General features: G+C 38.9%; 1 protein-coding gene across 1 annotated transcript in view; it reads right to left on the reverse strand.

Annotated features, from left to right (window-relative positions):
* Nucleotides 1–14,371, reverse strand: part of LOC121949004 (mitogen-activated protein kinase kinase kinase kinase 4-like) — a 143,625-nt gene that overhangs the window by 84,748 nt on the left and 44,506 nt on the right. The window contains exon 3 of the mRNA XM_042494591.1: nt 2,810–2,866. Within this exon, the coding sequence (XP_042350525.1) occupies nt 2,810–2,866 (57 nt within the window). The remainder of the gene's footprint in view (nt 1–2,809; nt 2,867–14,371) is intronic.

Raw genomic sequence — 14,371 nt, forward strand, 5'->3', positions numbered from 1 at the left:
GTATTGAAGCTCCACTGGTTCCCTTTACACAGCTCGTGTGTGTGTGTGTGTGTGTGTGTGAGTGAAAATCACAAAGCAAACAACTTCCTCTGCTCAACTGTCATTCTTGGCGAGCATCCAGATAAACTCGCAGTGTTTATTTCGGAAAACAGCTGAACCGTGTGGAAAGGGAACCACTCTAAACATTTTGGAGAGGTTTAAAAAAAAAAAAAAACTTTGAACTTTCCCTTCATGTGTGTTTCTCTTCAGCCCGTATGAATACATAAACATATTTCCATGAAATGTTCCTGAAGCTTCTTCATGTCCTCGCTTTGATCTCCACAGTTGGAAATGGAGATTTGTGCCAGCAGGCAGTCAAAGGAACAACTTAAAATCTCTTTATTAATATTTCACCAGGTACTACACTTCCAAAATGTGTCTGGTTACCTGTCACAGTGGCAGTGAAGGCAAACTAATCATATAGATTACAGCAGCACCCACTTTTACTGAGTGTCCAGTGAAGGGAAAGGCTTTTAAAGTGGCCATAATCAATATTCTTCATTAACAATGGATCACATGACTTCTATAGAGCTTTTTAGCATTTCAGCATATTGTTCAACATTTCACAACTTTACGGTTTCATTTCACTCTCGTCGTTCTCATGGCATCGTTTTATAGCCAAAACAGGCAGCAAAAAACCTATAAGAAAATCCACCATACACTACCATCTCGGCACCAACAACTGACACGACACGTTGTTTTTCACAACCTAAAATGCTGCGTAAAAAAACCAAACAAACATATTAAAGATTAGAGATCTCACAGGGCCGTTTTTTGTTTCCCGACATTGATTCTTATACCTGAACTTGCGAATCTGGTGATCACAACTAACAATCTGATCTCTCTGTGTAAAACCAACACATTAACCGCTTTATATCTTGTTCCACTATATTGAACAGAAGGCAGACATCTCTATGGTCGATACAGATGGGTATCAGGAGCCAGTATTAATTGGTACCTGTATGTGATTGGGTCAGTACTTAAGTACCTGTCGCCATATCAGTAATTGGTGAATTTTTCCACTATAAAATCGGCATCGCTATCAGTCTCAAAAATCCCATATCTGTCGGGCTCTACTAAAAACGCAAGCAACTCTTGTTAATACCAATACAGCTGTAGCTGACAGCGATACCAATAAGCAGTACTGGTAGCAGTATCAATAAAATCCTTACCATACCCATCCCTAATAGCCAATCTTTATAAGAGTGCTACAGTTAAAAGGAAAACTATGTATTTTTGATTTTGGGCTGCGCTGTCCCTGTTGTACGCTGTTAAGCAACCACAGAGTTTCTGGAAGTGAGCCTAACATACCTCGGCCTAAAGCGATGGGACTTTGGTGTGATGATTTTAGACATACAGCTAATGACAGAGACAGTACCATCCTCTTCAGTATGACCCAGATTAAAGGACTTTTTTGTGACAGCTATGATGATACACTCATTCCTCTCGAAGGCGTCTAGGCCGGAAATGGTCAAATGACCTCAAAAATGTGTTTGTGAATATTTTTCCCATTGTCTCACTTCGTTGTTCATTCAGTGGTGAGTAACTCGAAAGGCAGGAGGGAAATAAAACTCACTTCCACCCCCATCGATGGAGTGAGACGTCGTTTTATAGGACTAGCAGGACATTTCGGCTTGTATACACACACAAAGAAACACTGGCTCCAATTACGCAGGCAGAAAACAGCCCTCTGGGTCCTTACTCAAGTTTGTGGAAACTGGCGAGCGTGCACCCATGGGCTCCAAAACACACACAAACACACGCACGCACGCACACACACCAATCTGCAATCTTTAAGACTATTGGCTAAAACTTCCCTGAGGAAATTGAAAATCTGTTGAGCTTCTAACACAAACTCAGCTTTATCCAATGAAGAAAAAAAACGACTTAGAGGGTTAGGAAGCCGTGTGATTATAAGCCTGAAAATTGTGACTATTTTTGGAGAGAAAACATTGACATGAGGGAGCAGAGCGGAGAGAGGGGGAGATAAATCAGTTTGTGTCTGGTGTTAACTGTGATATTGAACGCCTGAATTAAGAGTCAGTACTGATTTAGGTCGACAGATGCATGAAACTAAATTTGGGATCAAATCCAAATCTGCAGAAGCTGAATTTTGCGATGGTGAGTCACTGCTCCAGCTGCTGTATTCGTCTCACCTCAAGTATTTTTCTTGCATCTATCACATTTTACTACTATTCTCAATTTTATAATAAAGCTGTGTAAAAGCAAACAGTAACATCCCTCCAACAACTGAGAAAACAAAAAAACAAAGTTTGCTTCATTAACCAAAACTCTGACAGAAAAGCCAAATAAGAGTTCAAATTTCAACAGAAATAAACTATCCTAAAAAAGTTCACATGCAGTTTGGCCACCATGCAAAAATGAGTGGAAAGCTGATGACTGCAAATGCTAAAAAGTTCACTGAAAACAGACTTTGAAGATGAAGGATGTGACTTAAATGTCCACTAAAGCTTCAGTTTCACTTAAGAGACTAAAACTGGCAGCAGAAAAAAAAAAAAATCTGTGTGGCTCGTATCACGATATTTCCAGGCTCCATATCGTGATGCCTGACCGATTTCTCAACATTTTGAAATTATCTCTTTTGCAAACCAACAAAAAATGAACTAAATAAACTACTGCTCAGTGATGGTTTACGGCATCCAACAGGAGAATCAGCTGTTTATCTCAATTAGCTCACCTAACAATGCTAAAATCTGTGCTAAATGTGGAAACTGTCATTGAAAGTAAAACCTGAGCGGCGTTCACTGACCTCGGTGACGTCCATGACCTTGATGGCGGCCAGCTGTCCCGTCTTGACATGTCGACCCTGGAGGGAAAAACAGAGGAGAGCAGAGATGAGGGGAAGGTAAACCTGGATTTTTTTGCAGAATGCAGCATGTTCAGTCTTTTTCGACAGACTGTAACTACATTGTTGAAGTTATACATAATTAATCACAGCACAATTAAGAGCACATATTGACAATATGACAATGGTATTTTTTTGTTTTCAAAGTTGGTAAAAGAAGCCAAAAAGTGACCAATATACAGCACACATGGCTGTGCAACCAGAAAGCTTCTCAGACACTAGTTTCCCAGGCTGAGCGGTGAACATACAGGGTGATTCAGTCGGCCACAAACACACATTCATTATGAGATTTTGCCTATAAACAGCGTGGACAACCGCAGGCGATGGTACAAACCTTCAGCATTCCTCAAAAGTGTTTTAGATGTGGACTGGTGCAAGAAATTACAACATAACTCGTTTTCAGACACAGTGAAAATTCAAATTTAATGAGAAAGTCCATTTTAACTGTACGACTTCAGCAGCTCTGCGGGTTAACAACGTTTGCTCAAATGTTTCCACAGATGGAAAACAGGAGAGGAAAAAAGACTAACAGACAGAGAGAGAGAGAGAAAGTGAGTGTTGCATTTATGTCTGCATCATGTTATAGCTTCTGTCTGTGCATGTGTGACTGAACGGCCTCGCGATCGAGTTTCCTTTGTGTGAAACAGGACTGCGACACCTGAGCCACCGGCCCCCGCTCCTCAATGAGTTAGCGCATTTGAGTGATGAGGGATTAACCCATTTTTGGTTTAGCCAAAGGGGACGTGTGTGTGTGTGTGTGTGTGTGTGTGTGTGTAGGCGGGGTTGGCGAAAAAGGTCAAGGCTGATTGAGAGAGCAAACTGCAAAGATGACAAGGGTGCAAATCTCTGCTGGTGCCTCACTGTGGGAACGACGGTTTGGGAATTGAGAGGTGAAGGAAAGCACCAAGAGAATTAAAGAAACAGCAAAGACTGTGAGAGAGGACATGACGTCTTCATCTTCGACTGAATAATCAATCTGGCAGTAGTTTATTTTATTTATTTAACCTTTATTCAACCAGAAAAACCTCCTGAGATTAAAAATGCCTTTTTCAAGCGTGTTGGCAAAGACAGGAAGCAACAAAAGTTACAGATAATATGGGAAAAAAGACTAAAAATGGAAATACACAATTCCAAAGCAACAATATAAAACACAAAATAAAGTTACCATAAGGAAGGACTGCACATATGTTAATATACGCTATAAATAAACCATTAACAACAAGACAATTAAAAACCAGCTAAAATACTCATGTAAAAGATAACATACAACAGTCCTGCAAAGCACTGTGCAAACAGAGAGCAGTGTGAAGTGAATTCAAGGACTAACGATTACAAAACAAAGTGCAGGTGGGCTGATGTGTCGAACATCATCAGCTCTGAAACAAAGGGGAAAGCAGCGACGGTTGAGGGAGTGGACGAACTGCAGCAAAGCGGAGAGGAAAGAAAAGATAAATAGAGCCGTTTCTGTCCAGAGAGGACAAAAAAACTAAAAGTAGGGACAGTAACCGAGTGTTTTCAGCTGGACAAATGAAACGCACATTACTGTACAACAAAATATGTATTTGTGTGTGTGAACAGTGAAGGAAACTATTTCAACAGCCATTCATTTACAAAGTGTGTGTGTTTGAAATGCATTTGGAAGGACAACAATTGCCTTACCAGCAAGCTGCATTCAATGCTTCAACATTAACCCTTAAAACTGAGCATTTCTGTCAAAAAACATGAGAGAGTGACGACCACTTTAACAAGAAATTGCAAATAAATGAGCAAAAACATGTAAGAAGTAATCAGAGAATTACGTGACAATAACCACAAGAGATGAAGAAGAAAAGTAAAAACACAAACAAAAATAAAACACCAAGAAAATCAGGAATGTGCTACATTTTTTTCTTTTTTTTTCGCTCCAACTTAATTTTGAATAATAGTTGAAAGAATTACGCTTTACTTTTTTGTCATTTTCATCGAAATATTTATTCATTATTTTTTTATCTTATGTATGTAAGATATTGGTAATCCTGGTGTCCTTGCAGTTTGGTCATGATTGTCGTCTTTAGTGTGATTTCCATTTTTGCCTCAATTTCTGATGGAAAAATGGAAGAACTGAAGAATGCCGTGGGTGCTCTGTCATTTATATGCATTGTTCTTCCAATAAAAAACACATAAAAAATAAAGTAAAATGAGACATCAAGTCTGCACAAACATAAGATTATCCCTTGTTTTTTTGATAATATCTAATAATCCACCTCCCAGCTAAAGTGTGTAATGTCAATGTCAATTTTATTTATATAGCAAATTTAAAACAACCATAGTTGACTAAAGTGCTGAACAATCCTAAAAACAAGAGACAAAACAACTAGAAACCAGTAAAACATGATAAAAAAAAGCACAAAATAAAATAAAAGTAGGACATTTAGAGGACAGGGGAATGACAACAATAAGAAAGTGGCGGGGGCACTGAGTCATTTGTTTCTCTTGTATTTTAACTATTTTGGACCCATGAAAACGTGAGGACTGATATTTAGTTTTTTGAGCTGGACAGAGCAATCAGATCAAAAACAATAAAATATTTAGCTAAACAATAACATGAATGTTTGAACCAAATCCAACGAAACTAAAAACCTCTTAAAGTGTTCAAAGCTCTGTCAACTGTTCAAAGTCAAAAGTCAGCTGGTCATCGTTTAGCTGCGGGAATGTGGTGGACTGAGAGCGTGTGTGTGTGTGTGTGTGTGTGTGTGTGTGTGTGCGTGAGTGTGTGAGTGTTGAGAGCGTGTGTATGTGTGTGTGTGTGTGGTTTCTTTGTGCTTTTCAGCCACAGCAGGCCATCACCTCCATCAGCCTCCGCTGAACTCCAGCATCCATCTTACTGTAGAACTGCTGAGTCATCGGTTTCTAACTCACGACACACACACGCAGAATTTAACCCCATAAGTGTCCCCTGGTTTACTCAGTCTGACCTCACTATCTCAGTTTGAGAATTTCTATTTCTTTTTCTCTGACGACGACACGCCTGTTTAACAATATGCTGCCTCCAGAGAATAACAAGCGGTGTGTGTGTGTGTGTGTGTGTGTGTGTGTGTGTGTGTGTGTGTGTGTGTGTGTGTTTGTGGTCATGAATAAAATTAGTCAACACACATTTGGAGGTCTGAACAAAACTGCAAAGTCTGCTAAAACATGCCACTACCCGACACACATACACATACACACGCACACACAGGAGGTATGCATGTATAGTGTGAAACATTTGCATAAAGTGTATGTATACACACACACATACACACACACACACACACAGGCTAACATGCTGTATAGGCGCTGCTGTATGGACATCAGTGACATCATGACAGACGCTGATGCTGATGAATGGATATCTTTATAAACACACACACACACACACACACACACACACACACACACACACACATTCCTGCCTGAAGTTTAGTTTCATAAGAGTGCCTGAAGTGAAAACCAGCCACTCGTGACATGCATGCGTGCGTGTGTGTGTGCATATGTATGTGTGTTACTCTGTAGGTGTGTATTCTGACAGTTGTGTCCTCTCATGTCCCAATCACGCTGGGTTTCAGTAAAATGTTCTACTTTTTCATTTGTGAATATGTTTTTCAAAATGAAAAAAAAAAACAACAACAACTAGGAGACGCTGTCTAAATGATTAAAGGTGTGTGTGTGTGTATCGTGTGTGTGTGTGAGAAAGGTGACCTCAGAACGCAGACTGTTATAATTACAGAACTCCCCCAACCGTCGACACACACAGACAGGCACATAACGGTTAAAAGATGACATCATCTTCTCTGGTTCCTTTGTTAGGAAACAACACACACACACACTCACACACACACACCTGGAGAATATGGACACGAAGCACGATAGGAAAAAGACAGACGGACGGTCCATCAGTCTCTCAGAGGAGCAGAAATTATTCAGCTGTTGAACCTTTTTGAAGCTTTAAAGGGAAAGTTCCCGGTTTTATTAATCAGATGTGTGATGGACTGTGTGAACTGATCTGCACCACAATTTCACATTTTTGTGACAATGACAAGGCCGTGCTTTACTGCAGTGATACTCAAGTCACGGCCCGCAGGCCAAATCTGGCCCCCGATAGGGTGCCAGGCGGCCTCCAAGCCACTTTCTAATTCGCAATAAAAATAAAGTGATTCACACTGAAAACTGTTTTTTAGTGGTATACATAAGTTGCCAGAGTGCATAAAACAGTATCAAAATAGAGCTTGTTTATAAAAAAAGGAACCCCTGCACTCCCCAACAGAGGTCCCAGCTAAGCCCCAAATGTCCAAAAATCCTAGAAACATCCAAAAATCCTTGAAATGTCCTGAAATCATAGAAATGTCCTAAAATCATAGAAATGTTCTGACATGCGAGAAATGTCCTAAAATCCTATTAGTCTTAAAATCCTACAAATGTCCTAAAATCCTAGAAATGTCCTAAATTCCTATAAGCATCTTGAAATCCAAGAAACGTCCTGAAATCTCAGAAATGTCCAAAATCTTAGGTAAGTCCTAAAATGGGAGGGGCATTTGTTAATTTGTCTTTTTCTGCTCAATACTTATTACTATCAACTACTTACATTTTTAACATCACAATTTATGATCAAAGGTTTTTCCTTTCTTAGTTTTTCAGGGTAAATAAGGTGCATAAACCTCTTCATCATCATCATCATCACATTATCCAACGCCTCACCGAATCCACTTTACATGATTTTTAGGAATTAAACTAAAAGCATAAATGGAAATACAATGAATTGTGGATCTAGTCCTTATGAAAGCTATTTTCTATAAAAAAAACAGAACATTAATAGAAATTCAAAACTCCAGTAAATCCTTCATTTGACTGATATTTAGGACCTTTTATACACGTGTGTAGATGATTCAGTTCTTGAAGCCTTCTGTGTTTAACACTTCCCAGCTGACTCCACGCTCCACTCACACATGACATAATCCTTCTGTCATCCGACTCTCCCATGACTCGCACCGCGATCCATCTCCACCGAGCTCGTCGAGTCTCTGTGTGGGATGTTTGGACCGGTCTCCCCTGATAATGGAAAAGCCTGGAGGGCCCGGGAGGCGGGAGAACATCCGTGTTGGTTTCAGTGCAGAGTTTTTAGGCTCACATGGTCACAACACATTTTTTCAGAAGCCCTCAAGGCAAAGTTAGTATTTCTGGCTTTACAGCTGTGTGAGATAACAATACAGCCTTAGTTCGAGCTCCTGTGGAGTTTTTCCTTCTATAGATGAAGTCCTAGATACAATCTTAGGAGGATATTGTATCATCTTTAAAGTCAAATCTACAAAGACTCTAACAAACTGTATTCATGTCTGGCTTCAAACAACATTTAGCCGAGCAGAAACCTCCGGGGCAAGAAAATAAAAAATAAGAAGCCAACATGAAAGTGCCAAAAACTGCAGTTCCTCTAATGGCCACCTGAGGCTGACTCCAAAACAGTTAATCCCCACAGACCTACACATTAAAATACCCAACTTTACAGCAGAGATAAAAAAAATTATTAGTATTTGTTTACTATGTGTGTATTATTTATTTTTATTTTGTTGGTTTTACTTGTACGTATCATCTTTTATTGATCTATTTATCTTATTTTATTCTATTTTTTTATTTTATCTATCTGTATTATTTTCTTTTAGTTGCCTACATTTTAGTATTATTATTATTTTATTATTATTTGACTCATTGTTTTATTTTTCATTTTAATTATTATTTTATGAAGTTTTAAGTCTTACTTTTGAGGTATTTTATTCATTATCATGGTCGGTTTTCGTGGTCCTGCAATTTCAACCTCACACTTTGTTAAATGAAATGTGCTATATAAATAAAGTTTTGCTTGCATAGTATTATTTTAGAACTCATTCCTTGTTGTGTCTGACCAAAATGTCTGAAAACAAGACGTGTTTGATTTCAAATGTTATAAAAAAGAGAATCCTTAAGTTTAAAAAGCTTGAACCAGAGATTGTTATGAATCAACTTTTCCAGATTAGCATGTCTTGATCCTATTAGAGGTAGGAGACAGCGAGAAATAAATAACACATGAATGTGAACCTACACATGCAAAGTCTTAACCACGTTTTGGCCCGAATGCAAACACAGTGCAAACGCTCAGTCAGCAGACTGACGAGGAGCTCCGAGCTGGAAGAGATCACATGTGTAGGTGCTGATGAATTGATTCACTCTGGGAGCGTTTTTTCTCGACAGACTCTGCTTTAGTTTCGGTGCATCACTGACTCAACCGTTTCCTCTCCGGCAGCCAACGGTCACTTTAATCAGCCGCTGTTTGCCAACACCGGCCGGCCCGTCGCTCCCCACGGATCAGCAGCTCCACTGATGTCATTGTTTTATTTTGCTCTCACCTGCTGACTGTGGGTTTTCATTTTGAGCTGACCAGACAAAAACGGTTTTGTCATAAAAGAGAAAAAATAGTCTAATAGGTTACAGACAGACCCCACGTCTGATAATTACCTCCTATTAAAGGTGATTTTTTAACATCTGTCACAAGAAGCCATAAAAGTTAGTGTTGTATTATGAGAAATCGGTCTTGGTCAAAATCTACCCTTTTTTTTTTTTTTTTTAAGTGTTTTTGGGCGGTTTGATTGTCTTTATTTGACAGGACACCTGGAGAGATGACAGGATTTGGGGACATGCAGCAAAGGGTCATCGGTCGGACTCGAACCCGGGCCACTGTGACAAAAACACAAAACACAGCCTCTAAATATCGGGAGCGTGCTCTACCAACAGATCCACCCGTGTAACTTTAGCCATCAGCCCCAAACTCTACTAAATTAGGTTTTATTTTATAACCAGGGGTCGACAGATTATCGGCCTGAGCGAATATTATGGCCGATATTTTGCATTATGCCGATTATCTGTATCTGCATTGTATTTTAATGATCACAGTTAAAATAATTAATTAAAAAGTGCAAAGAAAGTATCAGCATGGGGGGAACTTTTACTTTGTAAAACCTCAGGAAGTTATTTTTATTTAATTATTTTTATTTAAATTTTCACTGCGTTTATATATAAAAAAAAGTTGCTGCTGTATATGATGTTGAATATTTTGATTAAACATCTGTTTAAGGAATTTAAACAAACTGTTGGGTTGGAGTTTGTTATATCCCAAATTCAAAATTTTGTTTTCATTTTTATTGTAAATCAGTTCCAAATATTGGTTATCAGTCTAATTAACTATTGAGAATCGGTATTGGCCCTGAAAAAACAATATCGGTCGACCCCTACTTATAACAACTATAGAAATCAATTAACAGCCATACAGGGTTAGTAGAATATAAATACGTTTTCTTTTTTTATGCCGTAATATTGGAACAGAATTTTTTATCAGCCGATACAAAAGTTCGAGTATCGGATGATCGATAATTATATGCTATATAATAAATAACAATAAATACTTTATTTATCTTTTGGTAATAAAACGCTACAACAGTCGTAAACCTCTAAGCTGCAGCCTGTGAGACTCATGGACCCGTCTGTTTACGTGCTGACAGTTTCACAGACTGCTCGTTACAAAGGACAGTTCAGTTATTTTAGAAAATAAAAGCAGGTAATTGAAACGACAGTCATCGAGCCTTAATGAGCCCCACGGCGGTCATTAAAAAAAAAAGCTTGGTCACGTCCTAATCTTTAAAGCCTCCTTCACTCCGATCACTCGTGTCTCCAATCAGGACGCAGACAGCAGTTTTAATGAGGTCCCCTCAGTCAGGCTGCTGGGAGCTGACCAGAGTTCATAAGATACACCGCCGCCATGATCCTTCAGCTGCAGCGACCTCTGACCTGCAGCCTCGACGCTGAGGGGGACGGGAGGAGGGGAGCGATCTGGATTTCTCATTAAACTGGAAGAGACCGAGTACAGATACTGATCTATGGTCACTTTAAAATGCTGAAGGGATCAGAAAAAAAGTCGGATTTGTTGTGAAATAGAATTTTTTTTTGATTTTACAGCCAAAATTCAATTTGAATAAATAAAATTTGTCTACAAGACAATAAGAAAAAAATATCAAAGTTATAATACACCATCGTCTTCATTTAAAGTGCTGATACTGTGAACCACAAAGTACCATAATGACCATACTTGTTTTGTTTTTAACCCTTTGAAACCTGAAGCGACATCAATTTTCTTGTGCTGCTTTCAGATGCCTTTAACAAGTATTTAACCCTTTGAGTTATGAGCAAACTGGTTTGATTTCGTTTGAAACTTTTAAAAAATGTTCCACAAATTGCAAGAAATTTGTAGATTTAGAAAATGATTTTTAAAAAGCTAGAGCAAAATGTCCAGTGTGAAAAAGGAAAAACTATGTTTATAGCTAATTATCTTGACTTTATATTCAAAACTATGTTTGAGAATTATTTGCTTTTTAAGCCCTTTTGGGGGGTCATTTATTTCTTTTATTTTTCGTATTTTACCGTTTTTTAAAACTAATTTTCAGGTCATTTTCTTGCACTCACCAAAAACGTGTTTAAGCTGCAGTTTTGCGAAATATGTCTTTTTCAAATCACCTGAAATACCACCTCATGCAAGCGTTTTTTCGCTTCCATTAGACGTTTTTTATATTTACATTTTCAATTTGCACACTTTGAGGGTTAACGGAAACTCATCATTGAGTCTCATTCTTACTTTCCTGTTCTGCTGTCTCACTTAAGTCACAGCGGATCATTGCGTCCAATGAAATATTGTCCATCTCTCGTCTCACAGCAACATTTCCCTCATCGTGCTTCACAAAAACATTTTTGTTTCTGTTCTTTTTTCCTTCGAAAATCTGTTTTCCGGACTCTTTCGGGCTGCCGCCTGAAAACACGGGAAGTCTGGAGAAAGACCAAAAGACAGAAAGCGGGATAAGTGAAGATGAGCAGGAGGAGGAGGAGGAAGAGGAAGAGGAAGGAGAGGAAGGAGAGGAAGGAGAGGAAGGAGAGGACGGAGAGGAAGGAGAGGACGGAGAGGACGGAGGTCCAGTGTCACAGGGTTTAAAGAGGAGGAGGAAGAAGAAACTGAGACAACAACTGTGTGTGTGGAAGATGGAAATCAGACAGAACTACGATGAGGGAAGAAGGGAGCAGCGCGACTTCCCCCCCAAGGAAATGCCAGCGGAGTGGAGTCATCCCGGACCAACACACACACACACACACACACACACACACACACACACACACACACACACACACACACACACACACACACAAACAAACACACACACACACAGTTTCTCACGCATATATGTGCCATCTTAAAAGTTGTGATATGTACTTTCACATAATATACATAACTCAAGTACAAATTTGAGGTATTAAGTATTTTTTTCTTATGTCACTTCATACTTTTACTGCAGTGCATTTCAGAGGTGAATACATTACTACACTACATTAATCTGACAACTTCAGTTAGTTTACAAATAAAGATTTTTTTAAGATAAAAAACAAATAGTTTATAAAATATAAATTCAATTCCTGAACAGTTTAAACAAGTACAGCTGCAATGATTAGTTGATTAATCAATCAGTCGATTGACAGATAATTAATTGCCAAGTATTTTGATAAACATTTAATATTTTTCCAATTCTTTTTGGGTGTTTTATTTGTCTTTTTAAAATGATTTGTATTTTTTTTTTTCGGGGGGGGATTTTAAAATAAATTTGAGTTTTTGGGGATGTTTGTTATTTTTTCAATAATTTTGAGTTTTGGGGATGTTCTTTTTCTGCATTCTGCACTTTTACTTTTAGTGCTTTTAAGTACTTTTTCCTGAATATTCTACTTTTACTTCAGTAAAATTTTCTGAATACTGAATACTTCTTCCACCATTGGTCATCACACCCAAACTGTTTGTGTTTAGCCTAAATCGAGATGCACATTTGCTGTGTGTGTGTGTGTGTGTGTGTGTGAGGGTGTGTGTGTGTGTGCGTGTGTGTGCGTGTGTGTGTGCGTGTGTGTGTGCATGGATTTTGGAACAAGGCGTTCTTTATTGCCCTCTGGGCTTTGGGGCACAGACAAGGAGCCAGGTGCAAGCTTCAGTACACATACACACTGTCACAAACACACACACAAAGTCACATGCATAGATGCACAACAACAGACAAACACACACACAGGGAGACACACACACTTCCCACTTCTGCAGCTCAGCGAGTGTGAAAACCATCATGCTAACAAGTCTCCATTGATTGGAGCAGAGATGCGTGAACTTATGAAAATGCCGCTAATCATCGTCGTAATGATGAGTTTCCAGGTTTCTCACACACCAAACAGCAGCTCGCTACGAGGTGAATACAAAACAAACACCACGCACACACTCACACACAGAACAGTGCTTTGTTTTTCTTAACTGATGAGGTCCAGAGGAGGAATTAAAATATTTCTAGATGGTTCCAGATGAGCGAGCAGACGCCAGCTGCTGCAGAACGCTCTGCTTCCTGTCACACATCATCAACAACAACAAAAGCTTCACCGAGTCACAACCAGATCTCAAGTGTTTCCATTAACATTTCAAATCCACCATAAAAAAATACACTAACTTTATTAGGACGTTAAAGACCATATGGACACTTCATTAGTGATTTAAGCACCCACATTTTTGTCTTTTTCATCACACAAGTATCATACACAGTGTGCAGACACAAAAGGCTGTTACCAACCCAGACACATTCAAACTTTACATTTCAACACTGCGGTTAGATTTAGGAAAAAAAAATACTTCATTATGGTTAGGAAAAGATCATGATTGGGTCCAAAATTTATGGTTTTAGGGGCACAATCCCTGCTGGAAACTCAGCGACACAAAACAATCACTTTTCATTGCAATATACCAAAAGAAACCCAGCAATGTCTCCTTAAAAATGCCTCTTTCCGGGGCACTATCTTTGCAGGAAACGCAGCAATGTGTAGGTAAAAAACACCTGCACTTTGTGGCAGAGCGCCCACTTAAAAAAGCAGTAATGTCTCTATAAAAATACCCACTTTTGTTGCACCATCCATGCATGAAACCCCACAATGTTTCTGTAAAAAAACACCACAGCTTTCATGGCATTATTCCAGCGGAAAACACAGTGATGTCTCCGTAATAACACTTTATTGTGGCACAAATCCTGCTAGAAAAGTGATTTCTCTATAAAAAACAACACTTATTGTGGCATACATCCGGCAGGAAATGCAGCGATGTCTGTAAAAAAACAACCGCAATATAAAATAGACACTTTTTTGGCACTCTCGCGACAGGAAAAGCAGTGATGCATCATTACAAAAACGACCGCTTTTAAGGGCATTATCCCGGCAGAAACGCAGCGATGTCTGTAAAAAACAATCATATTTTGTTGCACTATACACACACAGGAAATGCAACGATGTATGTAAAAAACACAACAGCTTTCGTGGCAGCAGAAAAAGCAATATCTCAGCAATAATGTCCACTTTTTGTGACACAATCCCACA

Source organism: Plectropomus leopardus, chromosome 10, assembly GCF_008729295.1.
Source record: "Plectropomus leopardus isolate mb chromosome 10, YSFRI_Pleo_2.0, whole genome shotgun sequence".
NCBI lineage: Eukaryota > Metazoa > Chordata > Actinopteri > Perciformes > Serranidae > Plectropomus > Plectropomus leopardus.